We start from the raw sequence: 27,255 nt of genomic DNA, 5'->3' as shown, positions 1-27,255 counted from the left end.
TACATTCACCTACCCTTCCTCTTTCCATTCTTAAAGAGGACTCTTCTCTCTTCTATGCCCCTCAGCTCTTTGTTCATACTTTTATCACTTTATTTTAAATTATAGCTAGTTATAAATGTGTCAATTAAAGCCATTGATCTGAAAGTCCTGGTGGACAGATCTATCTTACTTATATTTGCATCCCCTGTAGTGCTTAACACTTAGCTTTGAATATGTTATTTGATAAGTATTTGCTGCATGTTGAAATACAAATCTTCATTCACTTAGAGAAGAAACAGTAAATAAGACACAATCTGTGGAGCTGTGAGCAGAGTTTCTCCAATGTTTTATGTTGTAGGCTTAGAAGTAGTACTACTTATTAAATTCTTTTATTTACTTAATTCATTTTAAATAAAGTATTTTTGGTGTGAATATACTGTAAAAACCACCAGGCACTCTACTAATCATTAGAAAGACAATGGTAAGATAGAAAGGTTCTTGTTCTTTTCAAATTCACTTATATTCTAGAGGAAAAGTGAACAATAAGCAAGTATTTACACAATAAGTTAAAGATAAACTGATGTGTGCTAGAAAGGATGTAAACAGGTTGCTAATAGTTACGATGAGAATCAGGAGGGAATTACTTAGATAAGATGATAAGCAGAAGTCTCCCTTAGAAGATGGCATTTAAGCTGGGATGTGAAGGAATGAAAGATTCTGCTACATAATTAGCCAAGGACAGTGAGTTATGGTGAAGGGAATTATGTACAAAGGCTTAGAGGTAAGGAAGCAAAATTCTAAGAAGTGTCAGATAATTTTAAGAGAGAGATGAATGCTCTCAATTTAGAGAAGTTAGGCAGAGGCTATTTCTATAAATATAGGCCTTTGATTTTATTCTGATCATATGGGCCACTGAAGGATTTTCAAAAGAGGTTACATGGTCTAAACTATGTTTTTGTTTTTTCTTTGTCAGTTGTGGGGCTTGAACTCGTGGCACTGTTCCTGAGCTTTTTCACTAAAGGCTATTGCTCTACCACTTTGAATCACAGACCCACTTCCAGTTTTCTGGTGGTTAACTGGAGATAAGTGGCTCACATTTTCCGGCCTGGGCTGGCTTTGAACTCTGATCCTCAGATCTCAACCTCCTGAGTAGCTAGGAGAGCAGGTGTGAGCCACCAGTGCTCCGCTGAACTGTTTTAAAATAACTACTCTAAATATTGGTGGAGAATGGTTTGGAGAAGGGAAAGAAGATAGATAAATAAGGAAGCTAAAGTAATCTATGTGAGATCTCAGAATGAGGTCAGTAGAGATGAAAATACATGGAATACTTATAAGTAAAATTTAGGTGGCAGAAATAACTAGATATGCAGATAGCTTTAGTAAGTGAAGTCTCACAGCTGTGGGTTCTTAAGATTAAATGGATAGAAGTCTATTAGTGTTGATTTTACTAAATGTGGAGATCCATCCGCTTTTGAAAGTCTCTAGAGATGGCTGAGTGAATCACTGTACTCACAAAGAAAATATGCTGTCAAATTCCACTAAGCTGAAAATAATCCCCTCTGATTGCTCTGTCATTAATCTTGACTTGACAAATGAAGAAAACTTGTGGGATTCTTTTGATTCAACCAGTATTTCTGAGACTCATTAGCAGGACAAATTAGCCTCTATTTCTTATGCTACTTTCAGTATCAAAAATTTCCCTTGTTGAATCTAAAAAAATACAAAAATACAAATAATTGTATGTATATTCTCACATCATAATGGAATAAAATAAAAAATTAACAGCAATGTTCATGACAAAAACTATATTAACATGGAAATTAAACAATATACATTTCAGTGATCAGTAGTCAGAAGAAATCAGGAAGGAAACATAAAATTGCCTAGAATTAAATGAAAATAAAAACATAATTTACCTTTGGGATACAGCAAAAGCAGTTCTTAAAGGGAAGTTTATAGCTAGAGTGCCTATATTAAAGCACCAGCAATACCTCAAATAATCTAAACAATGCACTTCAAAGTAAGAGGAACAAAACAAGCCAAATCCAACTGAGACAGAAAGAAAGTAAAAATCAGGGTGGAAACTAATAAAATGGAGAGTATCAAACACTAGGTTCTTTGAAGAAATAAGCAAGATTGACAAGACAAACTAATTGAAAGAAAAGAGCCAAATAAATAAGAGATGAAAAATAAGATATTACAGCAAATATCACTGAAATCCAGACATTTCAAAAACTATTACCCAAGAAATTGGAAAATCTAAATGGATACATTTCTGGACATATGTGACCTACTAAAATATAAAAAGCAATGAGACTGAAGTGGTAAAAAAAATGCCTAGGATTATAGGTGTGAGCCACCAGCATCTGGTCCATAGCATTTCTTTGTAACAGTAACAAACATGTTGATAAAGAAATCAGGAAAATAACAGCCTCAAAAATATGCAGGAATAAACAGCCAAGGAGGTGAAACTATAAAACAATGAAGAAAGAAATGGAAGAAGACACTAGAAGATGGAAAGACTTCCCATGTTCATGGATTGGAAGGATTAATCTTGTGAAAATGCCTATATTACCAAAAATGATCTATAGATTTAATGCAATACTCATCAAAATTCCAAAAATATTCTGAGACATTTAAAAAATATAAAATTCACATGGAAGTACAGAATATTCCAGGTAGCCAAAGCAATTTTAGGCAAAAAGAGCAATTCTGGAGGTGTCATGAGTCACACTTAAAAAAAAAAATTTGGTTGTGGGGCTTGTACTTGGGGCCTGGGAGCAGTCCCTGAGCAATTCTGCTCAAGGTTAGTGCTCTACCACTTTGAGTCATCGCACCACTTCCAGTTTTCTGGTGTTTACCTGGATTCTGTGGACTTTCCTGCCCAGACTGGATTTGAACCGTGGTCAGATCTCAGCTCCTGAGTTGCAAGGATTACAAGTGTGAGGCACGAGTGCCTGGCTTCACACTTTTTATATGTAAAGCCATACTAACAAAAACAGCATGATACGGACAGAAAATCAGATGTATAGATCAATGGAGTAGAATAAGGGACCCAGAAATAAACTCATGCATCTAAAGTCACCCAATTCTTGACAAAGGTGCCAAAAATGTTGGAGAAAAGACTCCAACAAATGGTGCTAGGAAACTGGACATCAACATGCCAAAGACTGAAACTAGATTCCTATCTCTCACAAAAATCAATTCAAAATATATTAAAAACCTTAATGTATGATTTGAAACACTGAAACTACTACATGAGAATACAGGGAAAATTCTTCAAGATAAGAGGCAGAGACAATGACTTTCCCAATAGGACTCCAACAGACTGAGAAATAGTAACAAGAATTAACAAACAGGACTACATCAAATTAGAAAGCTTCTGCACAGCAAAGGAAACTATTACTAGTGAATAGACAGCCTACATAACAGGAGAAAATTTTTTGCCAGTTATTCATCTGACAAGATATTAATATCTAGAATATACTATGAGTTAAAAATTAAATACCAAAAGAATAATTTAATAAATAGGCAAATGATTTGAGCAGAAAGTTCTAAAAAGTAGTAAAATGGCTAATAAATAAATAAAAATGTTCAACGTCTTTAGTCATCAGAGAAATGCAAACAAAACACTAAGTCTTTTTTTGTTCTGGGGCTTGAACTCAGGGCCAAGGAACTGTCCCTGAGCTTCTTTTGCTCAAGGCTGGTGCTCTACCACTTGGGCCAAAGCTCCACTTCTGGATTTTTTGGTAAGTTTAGGGACAATAAGTCTCACAGACTTTCCTGTCTGATCTGCCTTTGAACTGTGATCCTCAGATCTCAGCCTCCTGAGTAGCTAGGATTACAAGCGTGAGCTACCTGTAGCCAGGCTACACTGAGACTATCTCATTCTAATCTAAAAGCAATTATCAAGAAAATAAACAACAATGCTGGAGAGGAGGCAAGGAGAAAGGAATCCTTATACTCTATTGGTGGGACTGTAAATTAGTTCACCCACTATGGAAATCAGTATGGAAGTTTCTAAAACATATATATATATATATATATATATATATATGTATATATATATATATACACACATATACATACATATATATACCATATGATCCAGCTATACCATTTCATCAAAGGAGTCAATATACAATAAGTCAATATATAGTAAGTCAATATACAATACAGATATCTGCATATTCACATTTAGGTAACAGGAGGAATGAATGTAATGAAGTTCATGTACAAATTTGTCAAACACTAGTATCTATCAAAAGAATTAAAAAAACAGGATTTAAAATTAGCTTTGTAATAAAATGGTTAAACGTTATAGAAAAAAACTCTGTTGTTTATATAGACCACATAACTTGGCTACTGTGAATGGTGCTACAAGAAACTAGGACTGCAGGAGAACTGCAAGCCTGGGTTCTAGCAAGATTCCGTCTCAAAATTCCCTTATTAGCTGTTCACCTTTTCTCCATTATAAATTTTACATGAAATTATTTTAAACCAGTATTTGCTATGGTGAACACAACATCTTTGAAGAGATAGATATTGATATTTCAATATATTGATATATAACAGTATTATTCCCTACAGGAAAATCAAATAATATAGAATACAAGTTCTTTCAGTGTTAGCTGACTCTTCTATAACTGTCTCATGGATGAATCAATACTAAGAATTTATGCTTGTTAAGCATAAAATGGCATATTCCCCAAAGTAGGCTATATGTAAGTACGTATATACATATGACTCTCTTAAATTTCTCATCAGTTTTCAAGACAGAATAATTTTCATTCTCAGCTTCAACTGGGATGGGGAAATTTTCTGATTACTAGCTTTTGTATAAACTTTCTTTTGGATCTGGAAAAAGAAAACCAAAATACGTTGTAGTTTAATTATCAGGAGATTATATTTTAAAAAGAATATTAAAGCAGGGAGTGTTTCACTAGACAGTTTAGAACAGTTTGCCTTTTTGACTACTGGTTGTATATCTCATGATTTATGAGGTGTGAATAAACTTGAAAATTGAAGGACATTCATGCACTGGTACTGGAGTTAACTAGGTTTCTATATAATTTATCACTTGCACCATGTTACAAAACCATGACCTTGGATCACAAAAGAATTAATGTATATTTGAGTTTCATATTTCATTTTGATAATACGGGTTAGGAATTGGATTAGGTATGGCAAAATTTTTTTTGGCTTTAAACCAGATAATTTCCCAATATTACAGATTGATGAACACTCTCCCTGATATCCAAACCATGACATCAGAAGACTGATTTCCTCTTAGGAACGGAACTCAAATGGTATAATTCCTTAGAAAGGCTAACTCACAGTCCAACAAAATAAACACCAGGGAACTAGTATACTCACAATGGGGAGGGTGGGATGAAGAGGAGTGATGAATAAAGAAAGAAAGGGGGAGATTGCAATCATAGAATACAATGGATATCCTATAAAATTAAGAAAAACTGAGGGAAGGAGTGAGGTTAGAAGGGATGGGAAAGAATAATAAAAGGGATTACACTGGGCTGGGAAGTTGCCTCAGTGGTAGAGCGCTTGCCTTGCTTGCCTGAGGCCCTGGGTTCGATTCCTCAGTACCACATAAGCAAAAAGAAAAAAAAACCGGAAGTGGCGATGTGGCTCAAGTGGTAGAGCACTAGCCTTGAGCTGAAGAGCTGAGGGACAGCACTCAGGCCCAGAGTTCAGGCCCCACGACCAGACACCCCCCCACCCCAAAAAAAAGGGATTACACTGATCTAGATGCATTGTCTTCATCAACTGCTTTGTTGAATGGCAACTCTTTTGTATAACTAATTAAAGATAATAATAAAAAATAAAAGAAAGTGAAAACAGCAAGGAGCCAGTATTTTCAGGGAGGTAAGGTCACTTAAAAGTATTAGTGAGAGATGTTGGTTTTACCTCCCTCTTTCCTTTGCATTTTAAATTCTTTTCAAACCTCTTAAGGGTTGATTCAGTTTCAAGATTTTTTTCATTTTCTTCATTTCTTTTTTGAATTCTCTTCTAATTCTTTTAGAAAATAGAATCAGTCCTTTAAGGGTTTGCTGTAGGAGCTTACAACAGCTGTTAAAAATAAAAACCCTGAGTTTGTATGTTAGTGAGGATAGGGTTAAATGTTCTGCCTGGAGGCAAATTTTGGATTGAGAAAATAACACAACACAGACAGGTACAGGTTATTCAAGCCTGTAATCGAAAGTACTCAGGAAGCTGAGATATGAAGATTGCAGTTCGAAGCCAGCCCAGTCACGTAAGTCTGTGAAACTTAAAAAAAAAATATTGTCAAGGTGATGTACAGGGGGGTTAGAGAGGGGTTACAGCTATATAAGTAAGGTAGTGATTTCATTTCTTGTCTAACTTGTTACCCCTTCCCTCATTTTTCTCTCTTTTTCCCTCCTTGCTGTGAGATTCTTATCTCCAATTAACTACCAAAAATATGGAAGTAGAGTGGTAGCTCAAGTGGCAGAATGCTAACCTAAAAGCTCAGGGACAGCATCTGGGGCCCTGAGTTCAAACCCTGGGACTGACCACACACATACGTGTATGTACGTACACACACACACACACACACACACACACACACACACACACACACACACACACACACACACACACACGCACGCACACACACACACACACACACACACACAGAAAAATCCACTACAAACTGGCTATTTTGTGGTCATTTCAGACCCACATATTCTATAAGAAGTCAGCTGCCATTAGAAAGAATATCTTGTCATTTGCAGGGAAATGGTTGGACCTAGAACAAATCATGTTAAGTGAGGTAAGCCAAGCTCAGAGACAAATGTTTTCTCTCATATGTGGAAGCTAGATCTAAAATACATGATAAGCTGGGTGTTTGTGGCTCACACCTGTAATCCTAGCTACTCAGGAGGCTGAGATCTGAGTACTGAACTTTGAAGCCAGCCCAGGCAGGAAAGTCTGTGATACTCTTTTTTTTTTTTTTGGTTGGTCATGGGACTTGAACTCTGGGCCTGGGCGCTGTCCCTGAGGTCTTCAGCTCAAAGCAAGCCCTCTACCACTTGAGCCACAGCACCACTTCCTGTGATACTCTTATCTCCAAATAACCACCTCAAAACTGGAAATTGGACTCTGGCTCAAAGTAGTAGAGCACTAGCTTTGAGCAAAAAAAATCTCAGGGACAGTGTGTAGGCTCTAAGTTCAAGCCCCATGATTAACCAAGTAAAATAAAATAGCATACATGATATATAAATTATACAGGACGGTAGACATTCACACATAGTGAGACCAAAGGATATTCTTAGGGGAGGAACACAAAGGTGCAATGCCTATGTGCCTTCTTTGATCATATAAAATAATATTTATCAAAATTAACTTCAAGAAATGGAAGTAAAAGCTTTTTTGTTGTTTGTTTTGGGGAGGACAAGGAGGGACAGAAATGGGGGGACAAAGGGCAAACAAATGCAGCAGTGGTAATTAGTAGACATTATGTTGAAAATGGACTATAACTTGTGGGCAGGGATGAGAGGGAAAAACTGGGAGAGTGAAGGAAAGTGTGATATTGTCCAAAAAGAAATGTACTCATTACTTGACCTATGAAATGGTAACCCCACAGTTGATCACCTGTATAATAATAATAATAATAAATATTTGATTAAAAAAGCCAGTTGAACAGACCTCCAGCATACTTGATTTTTACTTTTTTCCATCTTGGACAACTACTTCTTTTCTAAAACCTTCCTTTCTGGAATGGATTCTGGAGCACCAGGTCTCCAATGTATGATTCACTAAGTGAATGTATAATTCATGGCCAAATAAATTAGAAAAAAAATCCTCCAAACCATTAATGATAAACCATCAATTCTGGTCATAAAGAATCAAACTAAACATGCAACTATTTCCACAGGTATAGGATGGATTTGTGTAGCCTTTCCCTCTACTCACGCAGCATAATTTTTGCTACTTTTAGATTGAGGAAATCAGGTCAGGCTGAATTAGGGCTTCCATATCACAATGCCATAGTTCAAACAGGTTGTAACTCAATACTGGTTACATAGAAACTGCAACAAACTTCCTGTGTTTTATCTACGTATTTAGCAATAAAGCAGTTGACTCTTCTAATTTCTACATCAAAACCTTACACCCCCCCCCCCAAATGTTAATCTGCTAATTGTTCCTAGGTAAGAGAAGGCTTGATACCATGAATGTTAATATGAAGAAAAGCAATAGAAAAAAGTAAAAATTTTATTTAGGGTTGGTTGGTCTAACACTATATAGAAATAATATGCAGTAATTAGACAGCACCACAAGGCTGGTGGCCCCAACTGTCTATCAGCTTCAAATTTCTACTATAGAAGTCACTAATGGGTTTGATAACAAAGGCTGGTGGCCATTTCTTTAAAACACCTTACATAAAATGCACAAATTATGTTTACATAAATTGCACAAATGGATTTTCCATCTCCTTACCATTAGCATAATAGCAGGGATTAGTTTATTAGATTAGTAAGTTAAATTGATATCTCAATGCCTAAGGGAATAAAATAGGACAAATTAAGTTCAGGGTCTATTCATGGTCTGACAGAGCTATGGCAGTGATAAATTGAGGGGACTAGAAAGGAGAATTAAGGTGGTGAGGTCTAAGACTGTGTGAGTGCTTTAAGCCACATACTTTTATCTAGAATATAAATCCAAACTCTTTTGATATAGTAAAGTTTTGATGATACAAACAACTGTTTGTGATATTTTAATTTTTATTTACCAAGTCAGGAAATTGTATAATTGGTAACTCATTTCTTGCTGTCACAATTATGTTTTTTTTAGATGATTTTGCTCTGTTTTCTGTCTCCTAGGAACTCTGTTATTTCAAAGAAAAGTTAGCTTCAGATGCAGCACTGACCTCTGGGGCTCTACTACTTTGTTTTTTAAGCACTATCCTCAGATTGCTCACTATTTTCAGCTCAGGCAGAAGTCATCTCTTGGGTGGCCTATTCCTGAGGAAGATCTACTACTTTTTTTTTTTTTTTTGGTCCAGTTGTGGGGCCTGAACTCTGGGCCTGGGCACTGTCCCTCAGCTCTTCAGCTCAAGGCTAGCACTCTACCACTGAGCCACAGGGCCACTTCCGGCTTTTTTCTTTTTGCTTATGTGGTGCTGAGGAATCGAACCCAGGGCCTCATGCATGCAAGGCAAGCGCTCTACCACTGAGCCACCTTCCCAGCCCCAACTACTTTTTTTTAATATTAGAAGAGTATTCTTGTTTGCATCTAATTTCCTAATAAGATTAACAGTGTTGGGGCAAACAAGTGAGTTAAGTGAGCCAAGAAAATGAACTACAAGAGATAAGGATGTGTTGCTTCTGAGAATGCTCCTTAAATGCATATATACAAGGTAGGTACTGGCTTACTTGGTGTGATTTTAGAGACACTGAGTCGGTCTACCCTAGTATATTGGAATATATTCGATGCTCTGAAGAAAAGTTGGAGAAAAAACAGAGGACAAAAAAAATAAAAGGGCAATGATGTGCAAAAAGTAGAGGATGAGGGCCGGGCGCTGGTGGCTCACGCCTGTAATCCTAGCTACTCAGGAGGCTGAGATCTGAGGATCGCGGTTCAAAGCCAGCCCGGGCAGGAGAGACCGTGAGACTCCTATCTCCAATAAAACCACCAGGAAACCGGAAGTGGCGCTGTAGCTCAAGTGGTAGAGCGCTCGCCTTGAGCTGAAGAGCTAAGGGACAACGCCCAGGCCCAGAGTTCAAGCCCCACGACCGACAAAAAAAAAAAAAAAAAAAAAAAGTAGAGGATGAATGCTACAACGACAGACCTGCCTGAAATGAAAAACAGTGCAGATATTTAGATATTTCTTTGAAAGGTGAGGCTGGTCTCCACCAACAGTATTATATTCTGAATGAATTTACATTTCATTCACCCATAGGGCTCAAACTCTGAGATTAATATTCTAGTAACAAAAGATTGGTACTGGCCAATGCCACGGAAGAGGAATTCCAACTAAAATGAAATCTAAGGAAGCTTTTTTGATAACTCCAGGTCCAGATTATACATTTTACTTTTTGTTGTTAAGTCAAATATGTAGCTGTGCTGTTCAATCACCAGGGAACAGACTATTTGAAATTGTTTACTTTTCTTTTGTCAGTGCTCCAAACCTGTTGCTGCAGTGTTCTTAGTTAATAAGCAATGTTGAGGATGCAAGTCTATACAGTCATGTATGTCCATACAAATCTATGTTTTCAGCTGGGCACTGGTGGCTCACGCCTGTAATCCTAGCTACTTAGGAGGCTGATATCTGAGGATCATGGTTCAAAGCCAGCCCAGGCAGGAAAGACTGTGAGACTCCTATCTCCAATAAACCACCAGAAAACTGGAAGTGGCGCTGTAGCTCAAGTGGTAGAGCGCTCGCCTTGAGCTGAAGAGCTGAGGGATAGCGCCCAGGCCAGAGTTCAAGCCCCATGGGCCCCCCCCCCCCCCCAAAAAAATCTATGTTTTCCTTTGTGTGCTCCCAAGGATTTCATCTTTTGTAAGGATATTACTGCTAATTCAGTGGTAGTGTGGTTACTTTCTATTGGACTTCAGCTTTCTTTCAATCCACTGACATGGGCAACAATGCAGAGCAAGTCAGCTAGCAAGGGTTTATCTGGGAATTGATTTCAACATGTTTATTAGGTAGTTCTAAATTAATCCTTTTCTTAGGCATGTAGTTGCCAACTCTATGCATTAAGCATTAGAAGTGGTATTAGTGAGATATACAGTAATTCTCCCTTATCTAAAGTTTTGTTTTCCACGGTTTTAATTACGTAGGGTTAATTATTTTGCCTTGGACTTGAATTATTCTTTTGTCCAGTGAATCTATGTTGTATATACTACCCACGCTTAATCACTTGGTAGCCCTCTCATTTATCAGATTGATGGTTGTGGTATTGCAGTGCTTGGCTGAGTAACATTTATTTTAGTCAACAAAGAACAGTAATGTTGACAGTCTAGATACCCCAAAGAGAAGCTTTAAGGTGTTCCTTAAAAACATAAAAAGTACAACAGATATTTTGAAAGGTAATGGTTATATAACTTTAATTATAGTATATTGTTATGCTTGTTTTTACTTTTGTTTTTTCATTTTTCAACGCTACCTAATTTCCAAATTAAAATTTATCACAGTCATGAATAAGAAAAAATGATGGCAAGTAGAGGGTTTGATCCTATTTATAGTTTTGGAAAGCCACTAGAGGTCTTAGAATGCACAAAATGTGAGTGTGTGTGTGTATGTGTGTGCGCGCCTTATAATAAAATTGTTTTGAGAATGCCATAAAATTCATCTAAAACTGAGTTTTTCTTTTTAATCTTGTGCCTCAAAATGTTAATAGCTGAAGAATGTTGCTGCCTCTCTCTCTAGTCAGTCACAGGATTTTGTTAAAGATACATTTTTAACTAAGGCAGGTAAGGAGAAAACATTGAAGAGTATATACCCTGAATACTTCCTTTTTACGCTGTACTGTTCTAGGTATTATACTCTAGGAAGAAAGCCTCATTATTACTTTTATGTAGATAAGACACATTCTTTTTCTAAAAGTCACAATTTCAAGAAGATTCAGGATTTATATCCTCATAATTCAGCACAACATTTTCTCTTCTTTCCACTGCAGCATGTTTCTTTATTAAGTTTCTCTGAGAGGAAATAATGCAAAAATCTACTGTCTGGATTAATTACTATCAGAATCTGGAGCTACTTTTCTTTCTTTCCTTTGTTTTTTTGTGGGCTATGGGGCTTGAACTCAGGGCCTGGGAGCTGTTTCTGAGCTCTTTTGCTCAAGGCTAGCACTCTACCACTTGAGCCACAGCTCCACTTCTGGTTTTGAGGTAGTCAGTTGGAGATAAGAGTCTCCTGGACAGCCGGGCGCTGGTGGCTCACACCTGTAATCCTAGCTACTCAGGAGGCTGAGATCTGAGGATCGCGGTTCAAAGCCAGCCCGGGCAGGAGAGACTGTGAGACTCCTATCTCCAATAAACCACCAGAAAACCGGAAGTGGCGCTGTAGCTCAAGTGGTAGAGCGCTCGCCTTGAGCTGAAGAGCTGAGGGACAACGCCCAGGCCCAGAGTTCAAGCCCCACGACCGACAAAAAAAAAAAAAAAAAAAAAAAAGAGTCTCCTGGCCTTTCCTGTCAGGGAAGGGCTGGCTTTGAACCACAATCCGCAGATCTCAGCCTCCTGAGTAATGACTCAGGAGCGACTTTTTTTAATGAGTAAGAATGAAGTAGCTGGTTGGCATGCCCCCAAACTTTGTCATCTCTCATAAAGCCTGGTAAAGAATATTGTCATAGAAGTAATAAAACCTCAGCATCATCAGAGTTTTAGTCTTGATGAATCAGTGTGAGGTATAGACAAATATAGCCTATTCTTCTTTCTGAGCCAGAATAAATTCTGTATTTCCCAGCTCTATTGGTGCCTTCCTTGTTTCCTAGAAATAGTAATAGACTTACTTTTGAAAACATATACTGTATTAAAAGAATGAAAAAAAAATGTAAAGGAATAGAAAGCATCACCTACTAGGATGATGGAATTTATGTTCCACCCAATAGAATGGGATGTTTTTTCATATCTAATCTGGTTTGTTGAGTTGAGAAAGATTCTCAAATGGGTCAAGCTCACCAGGAAAGAGGTATGGTACAAATGAATGTTATCTGTCATAGATATAAGATGGAGAGGCAGTAGTGTGTGCCATATGTTTGTCATCTTTATTTTAGTTTTTCCTCCCTTTCTTTTCTATTAAATTTGTGAGTTTGGTCAAATGATTCAGTAATCAAAGGTATTTATATCCAAATGAGGATAATGGCACATTATCTAAAAACACCAGCTTATCTCTGAGTTTAAAGTTCTATCTTTCAAATGGATATAATAATTTATAAAATAATTCTTCTCTAAGTCAGAGGTAAACAATATGCTAATACTTCTTTGCATATCTGAAAAATACTGTTGAAATCTGTTAAGTGGCTAATTAGAGCCGATGGTCTTTGGTAGAGCCAGTGAAAATTTAGTGTAGGGCTGTACTCTAAATGTTTATGCAGATGTTGAGTCTTTCTACTGTGAGAAAACACAGTACTAAAACCTCATCACAGCCTTGATGGAAAAGAAACAGAGATGATGTCTCCTCTTAGGGAAGTGTTCAATGAAGAATATTTCTCACTACTTCTAATACCCATGCTCCATGCAAGAATTAAAAAATAGGCTCAAAACTGCTTATCACAGATGTATATCTTACCTGGGATCACAGAGAAATTTGGTTTTCTCTCCTTCTTCTCTCCAGATAAGCCATTCTCGAAAAGAAGGATGAACAAACATACGAGTCATGTCTCTGCGCTTGATTAGGAACATAGATAGGTTCTCCATTCTCTGTTGAAAATCTTCCCATTCTAGTGTGCCCTCAATGCTACCAGCATTGATGGCCTGAAAGATATGCTCATCAGTCAGTGGGTGGAGAGAGGCCACCGCCACATTCAGGAGAGGCATCACCCGGTCAAAGGAAGACTGGGTTGGGAACTTCATATTGCATTGGAGTAAATAAACCTCTGAGAGTGAAACAGGAACTACTTTGTAGCTAGAACTCTTTAATACTAGATAACCTTTCTCTATGAGGTCAAATGTGAGTTTCAGGTATAGATAGGACCCTTGACTGAGAGTCTTGAGATGAGAACTGAGTTTGCCAAATGTAGTATTGTCCATTTTGCCATTAAGTGAAATGTTATTCTGGATCTCTGAGCTGCTGTGTATCCGGTGCAAGATGTAAGCCTGCAGGTCCTGGTCTATGGCTTCATTCTCTTCTAGTCGATCCAAAAATATCCTATGGAAAGGCAGCAACTTGGTAATTTCCTAAAACAGATGAAGAGAGAGAGAAAGACAGAAAGACCTTCAGTTTCCCCTAACTCTTGTGATAAACTATTAGGTCCACAAATTTACTCTAAACTTTTGAGTGGCCAAAGAAAAGAGGATCTAGTATTCGTATCCATAGGTTAAAACAAATTAGTTGCATAGAAAGAACACTCATTTTCCTGATATTGAGATTTTTTTAAAGGTTAATTTTTAGGGGTCTCTGAATGGGTACTTTAGGAGTGATTTTATGGTTAGTATTCTAAACAACCCTCCGAAAACAAATAGAAAATGAAGTGCTACAAAAATCAATGGTCATAATTTTTCTCAGTGCAAGTCATAGCATGATGCCAAAGTACAATTCAGTAAGAGAAACGTATAAAGATTCAAAGAATGCCATGTAAAACATGGATTTTAATTTTTTTTTTTTTTTTTGTCGGTCGTGGGGCTTGAACTCTGGGCCTGGGCGCTGTCCCTCAGCTCTTCAGCTCAAGGCGAGCGCTCTACCACTTGAGCTACAGCGCCACTTCCGGTTTTCTGGTGGTTTATTGGAGATAGGAGTCTCACGGTCTCTCCTGCCCGGGCTGGATTTGAACCGCGATCCTCAGATCTCAGCCTCCTGAGTAGCTAGGATTACAGGCGTGAGCCACCAGCGCCCGGCGGATTTTAATTTTTAAAAAATGAAACAAAATGTGCCTTTCTAACCCTTCTACTAAAATGACTGATTACATTTATCAGGCCTTCTGGAATTGCCTGAGCTAAAAGCTTGGTACTTTCATCACCTGCTTGGAAATTATATTGGGGGAGGGAAATAAGGTGACTCTTACGCACTAAGATTCCATTTCTTTCAAATCTACTCAAAGACTTTGCTCCTGTTAGTACTCCTTCTCTCTTCTGTATCATTTCTTCTTTTTAGCAGATCACATACACACTACCATATTAATTGCAGCTACTACGCTAATTCTGTTCTCTTTATTAAAATTACAGAAAGTTTTCTCTCTCTACTATTGTCCCCTCCTATTTTCCTTCCTTCCTTCCTTCCTTCCTTCTTTCCTTCCTTCTTTCCTTCCTTCCTTCCTTCCTTCCTTCCTTCCTTCCTTCCTTCCTTCCTTCCTTCCTTCCTTCCTTCCTTCCGTTCTTCCGTCCTCCCTCCCTCTCTTCCTTTCTCTCTCTGCTGGTTCTGGGGGCTGTCTCTGAGTTTTGTTTTTCTTTTTTTTTGCTCAAGGCTAACACTCTATCACTTGAGTGACAGCTCTATGTATGGATTATTTTGGTAGTTAACTGGCAATAAGAATCTCATGGACTTTCCTGCTCAGGCTGGCTTTGAACTGCTATCTTCAGATCTTAGCTTCCTGAGTAGCTAAGATTACAGGCATGAGCCATCAGTATCTCTGACTCTTCCTGCTTTCTAATCAGACTTTAGTACTACCACTTCACTAAAATGGTTCTTCTCAAGAGTATTAATAATTCTAACTTTGCCAAATCTAATAAGCACTTTCAGTTTTCATTTTCTTCAACCTTTTATTAATGTGACACAGCTGACTATACCTTTCTGCAAGTTTGTATTAAGTCACTTCAAAAGTTTGCTTCCATTGCATGTTCCTCTCAGCAGACTGCCTGCCTCTTCTGGATTCTCTCATTTCCTAGCCCACTGAGGGCTCAACTTTCCAGCTTTTGGCTTCTGTAGGCACTCTTTTTTTTTTTTTTTTTGGGTCCAGTCGTGGGCCTGAACTCTGGGCCTGGGCACTGTCCCTCAGCTCTTCAGCTCAAGGCTAGCGCTCTACCATTTGAGCCACAGCGCCACTTCCGGCTTTTTTCTTTTTGCTTATGTGGTGCTGAGGAATCGAACCCAGGGCCTCATGCATGCAAGGCAAGCGCTCTACCACTGAGCCACCTTCCCAGCCCTGTAGGCACTCTTTATATGCTGAAATGGTTTATTTAGGCTCAGGATCTAAATACCTATCCATATGTAGGTGATACCTAACTTTATGGTGCCAGGTTATTTTCCCTGAATTCCCACCTTATATCTGTCGATTCAACTGTTTTACCTGGATGTTTCACAGATAATATGAACTAGTGGATTCTGTTCCAGATCACAAAACCTTTCACGTGTCAAGAAATGGCATTACTAGTGACCCTACCACCAAATCATCAGTGATACCTGTGATCTTTTCCTCGAGACAGCAGTTGCTTATGTGCTCATCAAAATCCCAGGATTTATTCTTGACTCTCTTTCTCTTATTATGCCCATATTTAGTCCACCATCAGTCTTTCTTTTTTAAAAAATGTTTTGTTTTCTGAGACAAGTTCTCAATATGTAGCCCAGGTTGGCCTCAAACTTATGATTCTCTTGCCTTAGCTTCCTCAGTGCTGAGATTACAGGTATGTATCACCACACTTGCCTCATCAAGTCCTTTTGACTGTTCTTCACAATATATTCCAAATATGAATACCAGTTCACAATGGTGTACATCATTATCACTCTAGACTAAGACACCATCACCTTTCACATGTATATCTGCTTTTAATATTGATTTTCTATATTTTATTATACAGAGAGCCAGCAGAGATCTTCAGAATACTTAATACTAATTTCAGTATATAATTAATGTTTTATTTAATTTTTTTGCTCTTTACTAGAATATAAACTTAATGAAGGCTGGGACTGTGTGTCCTGTTCACTGTTGAATTTCCAGCCTCTAGAACTGTGTCTGACATACTCAAATGTCTGTGGAAATAATGAAAAATATGACTTTGTAAAGCAAATAAAATTTGAAAATTCTTGATTGAAGTAAATGAAGTAACTGAAAAGTTACTGCAAGTTTCTATCCATGAAGACACTGAAATTTGGACTTTATAGATGAATATGCACAGAGCTTTTTCTGTTCTTTGGCAAAGATAAAAAATTAAGTTATCTGCCTTACTCAGACATATTGAAAATTTCTTCTGCAAATATACATGATATTGTATGAAAATATATGAGGAAAATAGTGCTCGAGTATACATTTGGTAAAAAAAATGGTCAGAGATTGTAGCTGGTAGTGTAGCATATGCCTATAATCCCAGCACTTGAAAGCTGAGGCCAGCCTGGTCTACATAATGAGACCCTCTGTCAAAAGAAAGAAAATCGATTGTATTCACAGAGGTTTCTTCATTTTATCCTTTATCTTGGATAATTAAGATGCTGGCCAATATTGATAGGTTACAGAGTTTTTATAGGATGCATTTATGTTGATCTGTATTCTTTAATTCAAATTACTTTAAGATTAATAATATCTGTAAGGGAATGGTAGAGTTAGAAATAGAGTTTTTGGTCACAGAAGGTAATAAATCCAATTGGTCAACACATAGGGATAACACTAAAGCTTAGGAGAAGGAAAACAAAGTGACTTTCTGCAAGACTTTCCCATATATTAGCAATTATCACAAGTGGGTTGCATCAAACTAAAAAAGAGATTGAGAGCACTGCTGTAAACCACATGTGACCATATCAAGAATGGGAGATACCAATGCAGTTAAAATGAGAATGACAGGAAAGGGAATTGTTTATCTTTATCCCATATATATATATATATATATATATATATATATATATATATATATATATATATATATATATATATATTATGTGGTGCTGAGGAATCGAACCCAGGGCCTCAGGCATGCAAGGCAAGCGCTCTACCACTGAGCCACCTCCCCAGCCTTATCCCATATATTTTTATAGGTGCAGTCCTATATTCCTGATCCTACTTCTGGGCCATTAAGTGATCAGTGAGCAAGCCGGGGAAATAATTAAAAAGACAAAACAAACCAAGACCTTAATTTCCTAGTTGCAATAAATGTAATCTAAAGACTTATTTCTGTCATTATTATTTGAAGAGGGCATATTCAAAAGCAAGTCTACCTTCACTGTACAGAAAAATTGTCCAGGTAAAAGCAGAAGGAAGAGCCAGAAAAGTCTCTCACCCATAGTCTTAAGTGGATTTTTCCACAACATTAAATTACTTAAGAAAACGTAAAGTGAAAGTCAAAATTGCTTAGAATTTTCTTTGCACAACTGTCTTCAGATCTAGAAAGCAGAATTTCTTTTCATATTCTTTTTTTTTTCCCTTTTAAAGGCAGGGGTTTTCTATGTAGTTCAGACTGGCTTTGAACTCAAAATTCTCTTGTTTTTGTTTCCCAAGTGCTAAGATCACAGCACATACCATCTAGCCTTTTCATGCTATTTTGAGGAACATTTTACCAAACTTTATCTAGAACAATAGGAATAGGAATTTGAGAAACATATATACAAAGACTTTTCTAGATCAGATCTCTTAGACTTTTAGGGGCTTATTCCTGTTAATGCTCTAGGATAGAGTAAAGGTTCAGTCATTGTTACAGACACTGTTAGAATGTTTTCAGTTTATGTCTTTTCTAAGGCAAATAACTTACAGCTCAAAGGCAAACGAACACATACCTGTAAACTTGTCCTAACTGTTACAATTAGTTTGAGCCAAGAAGGAAATTTTCCTATCATTTTACTCAGAAATGACACAATTGTATCCCCATAATCCGGTTTGTGAAATTCTGCTTCATTTAATCCATCAATTAAAATGATGAAATCTTCATCTGGGATTTTTCTCTCTGTGACAGAAAGAAACAAATTACTTTATGATTACCAAGTAGACAGTGGGTTCTTACCAGGTCTTTGATCATGTATATATCTTGAAAAGCATTTAAAAAGGTTTCTCATTAGGCCTTGAATACTCAGAGTACACAGCTTATTATTAAGACATGAACAATTCATAATAATTCATTTACTGACTTAGTTTGCTTTTTTCCCCACTAAAGAGGGAAGCTTTTGTCATATACATGAGTACATATATCATCATTTTTAGAATCCCCATTTTATCCACGGTGAGAGAGAACTAGTGTTGTGAGAACTGGCACACAGAAACTCATTTTTTCAGTTGGCTCAAGTGGTAGAGTACCAGCCTGCCAAGCCCAATGCCCCGAGTTCAAGCCAAGTACTGCAAAAAAAAAAAAAAACCAAACAAATAAAAAACAACCCCCCCCAACCCAAACTCAAAGCCTACAACAAAACAAAACCCCAAACCAAAAGAAATTCATTTTTTCCTGAAACATTGAAATCTAAATAAAATGCATTTCTTTTCTTTATTAGATAGCAACAAAGGGAATAGTATCTATTTTGGGGGAATGTCTCAGAAATAGTTGGAACTTGTAGTCAAAAGTAGTATATAGTACTAGATGTGAATATATACTGGGAATCTTCCAAGAGGAGGAGTCATTGGAAGACACATATCAGCTGTTTGTATCCAGTTCCCTCCTGGACTCTATAGATCCTCAATTGAATAATGTTTAGTTTATCTTGAGGCTGGCTGAAGAAGGAAGCTAAGTGGATTTTAGTCTTCCACTCTTAGCAAATGCTTATCAGTTCTTGAACAACCTTCAACAATTTAGACTAAAAATCCCCAGACTGAATGAACATTTTTAATATAAATGAATTATACAAATAAGTATTTAGTAGGACTTAAAAGGTTTGGAAGAGAGGAAGCATAAGGAAGGTAAGAAGTTCTTGTATGTTTGACAAAGAAAATGGTTTCACTGAGAAGGAAATGAAGTTGGGTTCAAAATAAGGAGGTTTGAGAACTTCTGTATAACATTAGTTCTTTTTACCTTTAAAAGTCAAAAGCAATCAAATTTATTCATGTCATTTTGGTTTTACAGTTCAACAGACAGCACAAATATTTTGTAATGGTTAATAAACTTTTATATTTTCCCTTCTTAAAACATAAGCTTTGTATGAAGGAATTAACTTTAACATCTCAAATTATGAAGAGTTTTTACTATTATTTTCATGTGGCAAGGTCTTAAGAAAAGAAGTCAACTATGGCTTCCAGTTCAATCTTTTTATAATGATCACTAAAATGGGACTAACTGGAATTTACCCCCCAAAACTAGGGGCTATCATGTTCTTGGATTTGAGGGCTCTCATGCATAATTATCTTTAATTTCTTTTTCTAATTTTTTTTGTCAGTCGTGGGGTTTGAACTCTGGGCCTGGGCGCTGTCCCTCAGCCCTTCAGCTCAAGGCTACCACTTGAGCCACAGCACCACTTCTGGTTTTCTGAGTGGTTTATTAGACATAGTAGTCTCTTGGGTTTTTCTGCCCTGGCTGGCAGAACCAGGATCCTCAGATCTCAGCCTCCTGAATAGCTAGGATTACAGGCGTGAGACACCGGTACCTGGCTATTGTCTTTAATTTCTATAGAGAAATTTTCTAATTGCTAAGTTTCAGTCCCTATCCCACCCAATGATGTGCTAGAGTCGAGTACTAGTTCAAGAAACTCATTGTGATTATATTATTATTATTAATTATTATTATTATTATTATTGATGTTGTTGTTGGTTGTGGGGCTTGAACTCTGTCCCTGAGTTCTTTCATTTAAGGTTAGTGCCCTTCCACTTTGTGCCACAGCTCCACTTCTGGTTTTTGAGTGGTTAATTGGAGATAAGAGTCTCCTGGCTGGCTGGCTTTGAACTGTGATCCTCCAATCTCAGCCTCCTGAGTAGCTAGGATTTCAGGTGTGAGCCACTGGTACCTGGCCCTGCCGCACTTTTAAGAGTTAGTTTGTAAATAACTGGTAACTTGAAACTGGCTAGGTTGGGAATATTTTCACATTAGAAGCTGGTAAAGGTTAACATCAGCCTTCATCCTCCATCTACTAAAAGTTCATAGCACACCACTGTCTTCACCCTTCAAATGTATCTCTTTTAAGTTCACCTGGTTCCTTCTTAAGAAAGCTATCACAAACCATGAGTAAATGTATCAATCCTTTTTTATTTTTGAAAGTAGTTATTAGTCCCCTTAGTAAAGACAATGACATTCTTTTAAATCTTGCCTTTTTCCCCCTTTTTCTTTTGATTCTTCTCCTTTGAAGGAATTACTTACAAGTCGCCTATGAATGAGATGTCAACAAATATTTCATCTGTTAAGAAGTGAAAATGGCATACATACCTAAGAATACTATTATTTTTGTAGGATTCAGAATAATAAAGACTTTCCTAATGGTACCAATATAAAACAATGAAAACACTTACTGCAAATTTCATTTGGTTAAATAAGGTTTCTCTATTTAAGAGAAGAAATCTTAATAAGGTTTAGAATTTGCCATTCAAATACAATAATAAAATCCTAAATTCTTATACATATATAATAATGTGTTAAGTTCTACAACTGAGATTCAGAAAATAAGGTAGCATTGAAGCTGATCCTTGAAAGCTGGGTAGAATTATGAAAGACACAGATCTGAGGATGGGGAGGACTGGGAATATGGCTTCGTGGTAGAGTGCTTGTCTAGCATGCATGAAACCCTGGGTTTGATTCCTCAGTACAACATACACAGAAAAAATCCTAAAGTGGCCTTGTGGCTCAAGTGGTAGAGTGCTAGCCTTGAGCAAAAGAACTCAGGGACAGTGCCCAGGTCCTGAGTTCAAGCCCCAGGACTGGCAAAAAAAAAAAAAAAAAAAAGATGGGGAAACAGTGAGTTAATATATAGAGGCAGGAAAATGTAGGGAATGTTTAAGGACTATTGAATATTTAGGTTTACATATAAATGCAGGATCATAAGGATAAAATGAGTAATAAAGTTGTAAAGCAGATTGGTTTAAGCACTTTGATTAAGGATCTGAGTTAACTTAGTAGATAACAGAGAATCACTGATTTCAAAATTAGGAAGTTAAGTGATTAGAACAATACTTTAATACAGCTTTATCTGGAACCAATACATAAAATCTGGAAGACTGGAGAGACTGAATCAGAACTTTCCTACAAGGTATACCATGAATAAGTTAGAAGTAGACTTCAAAATTAATCTCTTAGTCTAGTTAAAGCTATTTGAGAGACTAGAGTGAGAGGATCACATGATCCTAGGAGTTTGAGATCAGCCCGGGCAATATAGTAAGACCAAGTTAAAAAAAAGTCCAGCCGGGCGCTGGTGGCTCAGGCCTGTAATCCTAGCTACTCTGGAGGCTGAGATCTGAGGATCTCGGTTCAAAGCCAGCCCGGGCAGGAGAGACCGTGAGACTCCTATCTCCAATAAACCACCAGAAAACCGGAAGTGGCGCTGTAGCTCAAGTGGTAGAGTGCTCGCCTTGAGCTGAAGAGCTGAGGGACAGCGCCCAGGCCCAGAGTTCAAGCCCCACGACCGACAAAAAAAAAAAAAAAAAAGTCCAATCCTTGACCCATTGCAACAATGAGATGTACAAAATGCTATGTCAAAAACAAACTTTACAATTTAGGGGGAGGTGTAATTGTGGAGATGGGAGGGAAGGAATGGTAGGGGAAAAACAAAGGAGGAGGCAACAATGTTTGATAAGAAATGTACTCATTAACTTGCTCATGTAATTGTAACCCCTCTGTACAGTATTTTCACAATAAAAAACTTATTAAAAAAATCCAACCCTTTGGCACTCCAGCCAGGAGAAATTATAAACTTTTATCCCAGTAACCTATACAAATTTATATATTTTTTAAGTTATATAATTTAAATTTGTATATATAATTCTATATAAGAGATAATATAATACATAATATAGCATATTATATATTATATAATTTTGAATTTATATAATTTAAAGTTTATATAATTTTTAATGTGTGTTATGATGTGAAAGAAGAATTAAACCAAAGAACCAGGGAAGACCAGGAAGGAGTAGTATGTTATGAGAAGCTGAACAGTTCTTGGGGTAATAATGGTATAAACAAATTTGAGACAAATATATGTGAAAAGTATTAGTAAGCAGATTAACAGGATTTAAGAGATTGAGAGAATGTGTGCTTAAAAATATTTGTGGAGAAATCCCAAAGTTTGGAAAATTCTAGTGTATGGAAGAGGTAATCGGTAGTAAAAGTCAAGACAGAGTCATTACAGTTGAGAAGAAAGAAAAATATAATGAATAAATAATCAGTATCAAAGTTGAAATAAATGAATATGATAGCCAGGAGATTAGAAAATATAAACACTTAATTTCCTTTTTTTGGTGGTGGTACTGGAGTTTGAACTCAGAGCTTTGTGTTTGTCAGGAAGCTACACAACCACTTCAACCATACCTCTAGCCCTAACACTGATTTTGTTTTGTTTTGAATGAACAATATTGTTTTGGAATTCTGTGATTACTCAGATCCTTATTTTTGGCTTCTAGGATAGAAACAATGTTAAGAGCATAGGGAAACCAGGAGCCAGTGGCTCATGCCTGTAATCCTAGCTACTCAGGAGGCTGAGATCTGAGGATTGCAGTTTGAAGCCAGCCCTGGCAGGAAAGTCTAGGAGACTTCTTATCTTCAATTAACTACCAGAAAATTGGAAGTGGAGCTGTTGCTCAAAGTGGTAGAGCACTAGCCTTAAGTGAAAGAACTCAGGGACAATGCCCAGACCCTGAGTTCAAGCCCCATGACAATAAATAAATAAATAAATAAAGAGCATAGGGAAAATAGATTTATGAAGGAATTGGCTGGACTTAGGCCACAACTAACACTAGAGCTGAAGAGGAAAGAGGAGGAAAAGGCTTGAACATGAGTGGGAAACATATTCCAATTCTTTAGCTTTTAAAAAATAGATTTCCTAATACAATTTATGTAGCATAAAATATACTTAGGTTGTTTTTTTTTGGGTTTTTTTTTGGTCAGTTGTGGAGCTTGAACTCAGGGCCTGGGCACTGTCGCTGAGCTTCTTTGTTAGCCCCCTGCCACTTGAACCAAAGCACCACTTCCAGTTGTTGAGTGGTTAACTGGAGACAAAGAGTCTCACAAGTACTTTTATACTGGGGCTGGCTTCGAACGCTGATACCCAGATCTCAGCCTCCTGAGTAGCTAAGATTACAGGTGTGAGCCACTGGTACCCAGCTGCCTTACGCCTTTTAAGTTGCCTTGAAGAGAAATAATTAAGTGATTTCTACCATCAATATAGTGCTTTCCAATCACAAGTGGCTTACATCAACTGATGGGGTAATACAAAAATACTACACAAAAACTAGGGAGTTTCTAACTACAGAAACTGCAACACCTGGGGCTGGGAAGGTGGCTCAGTGGTAGAGCGCTTGCCTTGCATGCATGAGGCCCTGGGTTCGATTCCTCAGCACCATATAAGCAAAAAGAAAAAAAAGCGGGAAGTGGTGCTGTGGCTCAAGCTCAAGCTCAAGGCACTAGCCTTGAGCTGAAGAGCTGAGGGACAGCGCCCAGGCCCAGAGTTCAGGCCCCACGACCGGACCCAAAAAACAAAAACAAACAAACAAAACTGCAACACCTGATTGGAGCTACAATATACTTGAACTCCACAGAGAAGACTGGAGGCTCTTTTATCTTTAGTATAAGAAAAAGGAGCCAGGTGTGAGGAGTCAGGCTGACAACCCAAATTCCAACTGTGTGGGAGATGAAAATGGGAGGATCTCAGTTTGCGGCCAACCTGGGCAAAAGACCTCATCTAAACTTACAAGCTAGGTATGATGGACTACATTTGTAATCCTAGCTACTAACGAATATATGTAGGAGGATAGGACACTGAGGCTTTGTCCTGGACAAAAAACCCTGAGACCCAGTCTAAAAACAACTTAAATAATAAAAAGGACTCAGAATATGGCCCAAGTGGAAGAGCACTTGCCTAGCAAACGCAGAAAGAAGAAAAAAAGATAAGGAATTACCCTTGGATATCAAAATGAGAATTTTCATAAAGGAGGAAGGAGCAGCTGGTGAAGAAATCTGTTTGTTTTCAAGTTAAAAATGTATTTTGGAATAGGGTCTTGCTATGCTGCCTAGGCTGGCCTCAAACTCTGGACTCAAGCAATCCTTCTGTCCAGTTTCTAGGTGTTGAGATTTTAAGTACACATCACTACACTTCTTACAAGTAAAATCATTTATCTGTTAACAGTATCTGTGAACTGACATCAGCTTTTAGTTCTGGCTATGTGAAAAAAATTATTTCTAAAGCACAATCCAGGTGACTGGGGCTCTTTTCATTTTCTTTGGAGCTCATCTGTACCTTTGTGGAGATTCTCCAGGGGCTCCAGGACTCCTCTTCGGAAGGAGGCCATGGGGTCTTGAACACAGGACCGAAGGCTCAGCATGCTCTGCAGATGAGGCTCCCGTAGAAGTTGCTCCCGATAAGCAGTCAGTTGAGGTGAGCGGCAGAGCAAAGCAGCAACATTGTGGACAAATTCTGGGACTAGGCAGGTGTAGGCATTATCTGCTTGGCAATAATGATAGGCAACCACCTAAAAAAGAAAGATAAGGCAGGCTTATCAGCATACGCAATAGATGTGGTCATTTTGCAATAATTTTCTAACAATATCTTTTGCTTCTCCATTTCCTCAACCATTTCAAGTAAAATTAAAGCTGCTAATACAACTATCTGATTTATGTAAGATCAGAAGTTAGATACAATATTTGTTTATATATATGTTATATACATATTCTCCTTCTGAACTACAATAGGAAGCAATATTGAAAGTGAAGATGTACATTATTGTACAATGTGAAAATGCTAAAATTTATTCAGCACAGAGTACTACTATACATGAAAGTCTTATCTTGTAACAAAGTAATAGGAATAAAATAATTGGAGAAAGAGCATGTTAGTCTCAACAAATACATGTTTCATTTCCACTGGTGTTTTTAAATCACAGCTGTGTTATAAATGAAGCCTTATAAAGACATAGTAAGTTAAAAAAATGATCATATATTTTCTGAGACCCTTCACAAAGAGCAAGTACCAGAATTAGATGAAAGAAAGAAAAGCTTAAAGAATTTAAATTCATTAATCTTAATAACATTTAGGGTTTGGACTGTCTGGCAAGAACCTAGAGTTTTAGGCAATGATTTCATCTTTGAAAATACACAAAGTTCATTCCTTATCTCCTGTCTTCTAGTTTTCTCTTTGCCTTGAATATCTCTATCTCAAATACACAATATACATATATGAGCACCTATAAACATGTTTGTTTAGGCTAGCCCTAGACAAAAAAACATGACACCCTATCTGAAAAATAACTTATGTAATATTTATTTAATTTAATATTTTTAATTTTTTTCTGAGACAGGTTCTTGCTGTAGTCAATGCTATCCTGGACCTTACTTCTAATTCAGCCTCCTGAATTGCTGAGCTTATAGTCATGAATCAATATGCTCAGCTATACTACTTTTCTGGTTCATTACTACTCAGAAAAGTGATGAGAATATATAGAAAATATGACATTAGCAGGAGAGATTCAGCACCAGTATTAGTTGATATCACCATTATCATCATCACATCATCTCTATACTCCTCCCCCTTCTCACTCATCACCAACATGGAAGTTTACTTTTTTTTTTAGCTACTAGCTTTGTACCTATAGGAAACAGACCTGTCCCAGTGTTAGCCATGGGTTTATTAATGAGACTGTTTTTTTTGTAAGGTCTTAGACAACAGTCTCCTGTTCAAGAGTCCTGCTTTGAAAATACCCCGCTAATATGGTCATCCTACCTTTTTAACATATGCTAGAAATGCCATTTTTTTAAAAACACCTAAACATCTCCATTCTTTTCTTTGACTAGATCAATCATTGCTTCATTATTTACCTTAAAGATGATATAAGAAACCCAAAGAGAAACCTTACCAGTAATTGATCTGTACTTTCACTGAACACTGAGGATCATTAGTTTTGTCCATATATATATATATATATATATATATGTTTCCACTTGATTAAAAGTATATAGTATGTATATAACTTTTGACCTTTTCTGCTTGTCCTAAACTTATACTAAAAGGCCCAAAAGCTATGTATATATGACCATATAAGATGAACACCACGATAGGGATACAAATGTTTTTTTCCTTTATGCTATTGTTTTTAATGTATTTATAATGTACTTTGTGATTTTTTTTGTTTCTTTGGTATGTTCCTCCCCCACAGTATAACCCCTGTTTTCACTGTACTTGATTTTGGTGCCCTGCATCTTGTATATACATTTTTCTAATTTGGAGAGGGGAAGGGAAAAAACAAAATGTTTAAATAGGGATACAGGTTGACCCATTACAACAATGAGATGTACAAGACACTATGTTAAAAACGAACTTTACAACTTGGGCAGGGGTGGGGGATTCTGGAGGGTTGAGTAGTTGGGAAGGTGGAGAAGGAAGGGATGGTAGGGGAAAACAAAGGAGGCATCAATGCTCAACAGGAAATGTACTCATTACCTTACTCATGTAACTGTAATCCCTCTGTACAGTATTTTTACAATAAAAATGTAATAAAATAGTATATAGTAAACCTCTGAATCAATATGAAATTTCATTGTATTTTACTTCAATTGATTTCACAGGTTAAGGCCAAGAATAGTTTAGAAAATCTGCTGTAATCTGCC

At 37.1% G+C, this 27,255-nt stretch overlaps 1 protein-coding gene across 8 annotated transcripts in view; it reads right to left on the bottom strand.

Moving 5' to 3' along the window:
* The window catches only part of Tanc2 (tetratricopeptide repeat, ankyrin repeat and coiled-coil containing 2), a 282,394-nt gene that overhangs the window by 57,086 nt on the left and 198,053 nt on the right, over nucleotides 1–27,255 (bottom strand). For all 8 annotated transcript variants that reach the window (XM_070027717.1, XM_070027718.1, XM_070027719.1 and 5 more), the window contains 3 exons: nucleotides 24,893–25,124; nucleotides 18,314–18,480; nucleotides 13,250–13,857 (listed from right to left, as the gene is read on the bottom strand). In XM_070027717.1, coding sequence (XP_069883818.1) covers nucleotides 13,250–13,857; nucleotides 18,314–18,480; nucleotides 24,893–25,124 — 1,007 coding nt within the window. The remainder of the gene's footprint in view (nucleotides 1–13,249; nucleotides 13,858–18,313; nucleotides 18,481–24,892; nucleotides 25,125–27,255) is intronic.

The sequence above is a fragment of the Dipodomys merriami genome, unplaced genomic scaffold, assembly GCF_024711535.1.
Source record: "Dipodomys merriami isolate MVZ:Mamm:240054 unplaced genomic scaffold, mDipMer1.0.p SCAF_19, whole genome shotgun sequence".
Classification (NCBI taxonomy): domain Eukaryota; kingdom Metazoa; phylum Chordata; class Mammalia; order Rodentia; family Heteromyidae; genus Dipodomys; species Dipodomys merriami.
This window is presented reverse-complemented; position numbering and strand designations above follow the sequence as displayed.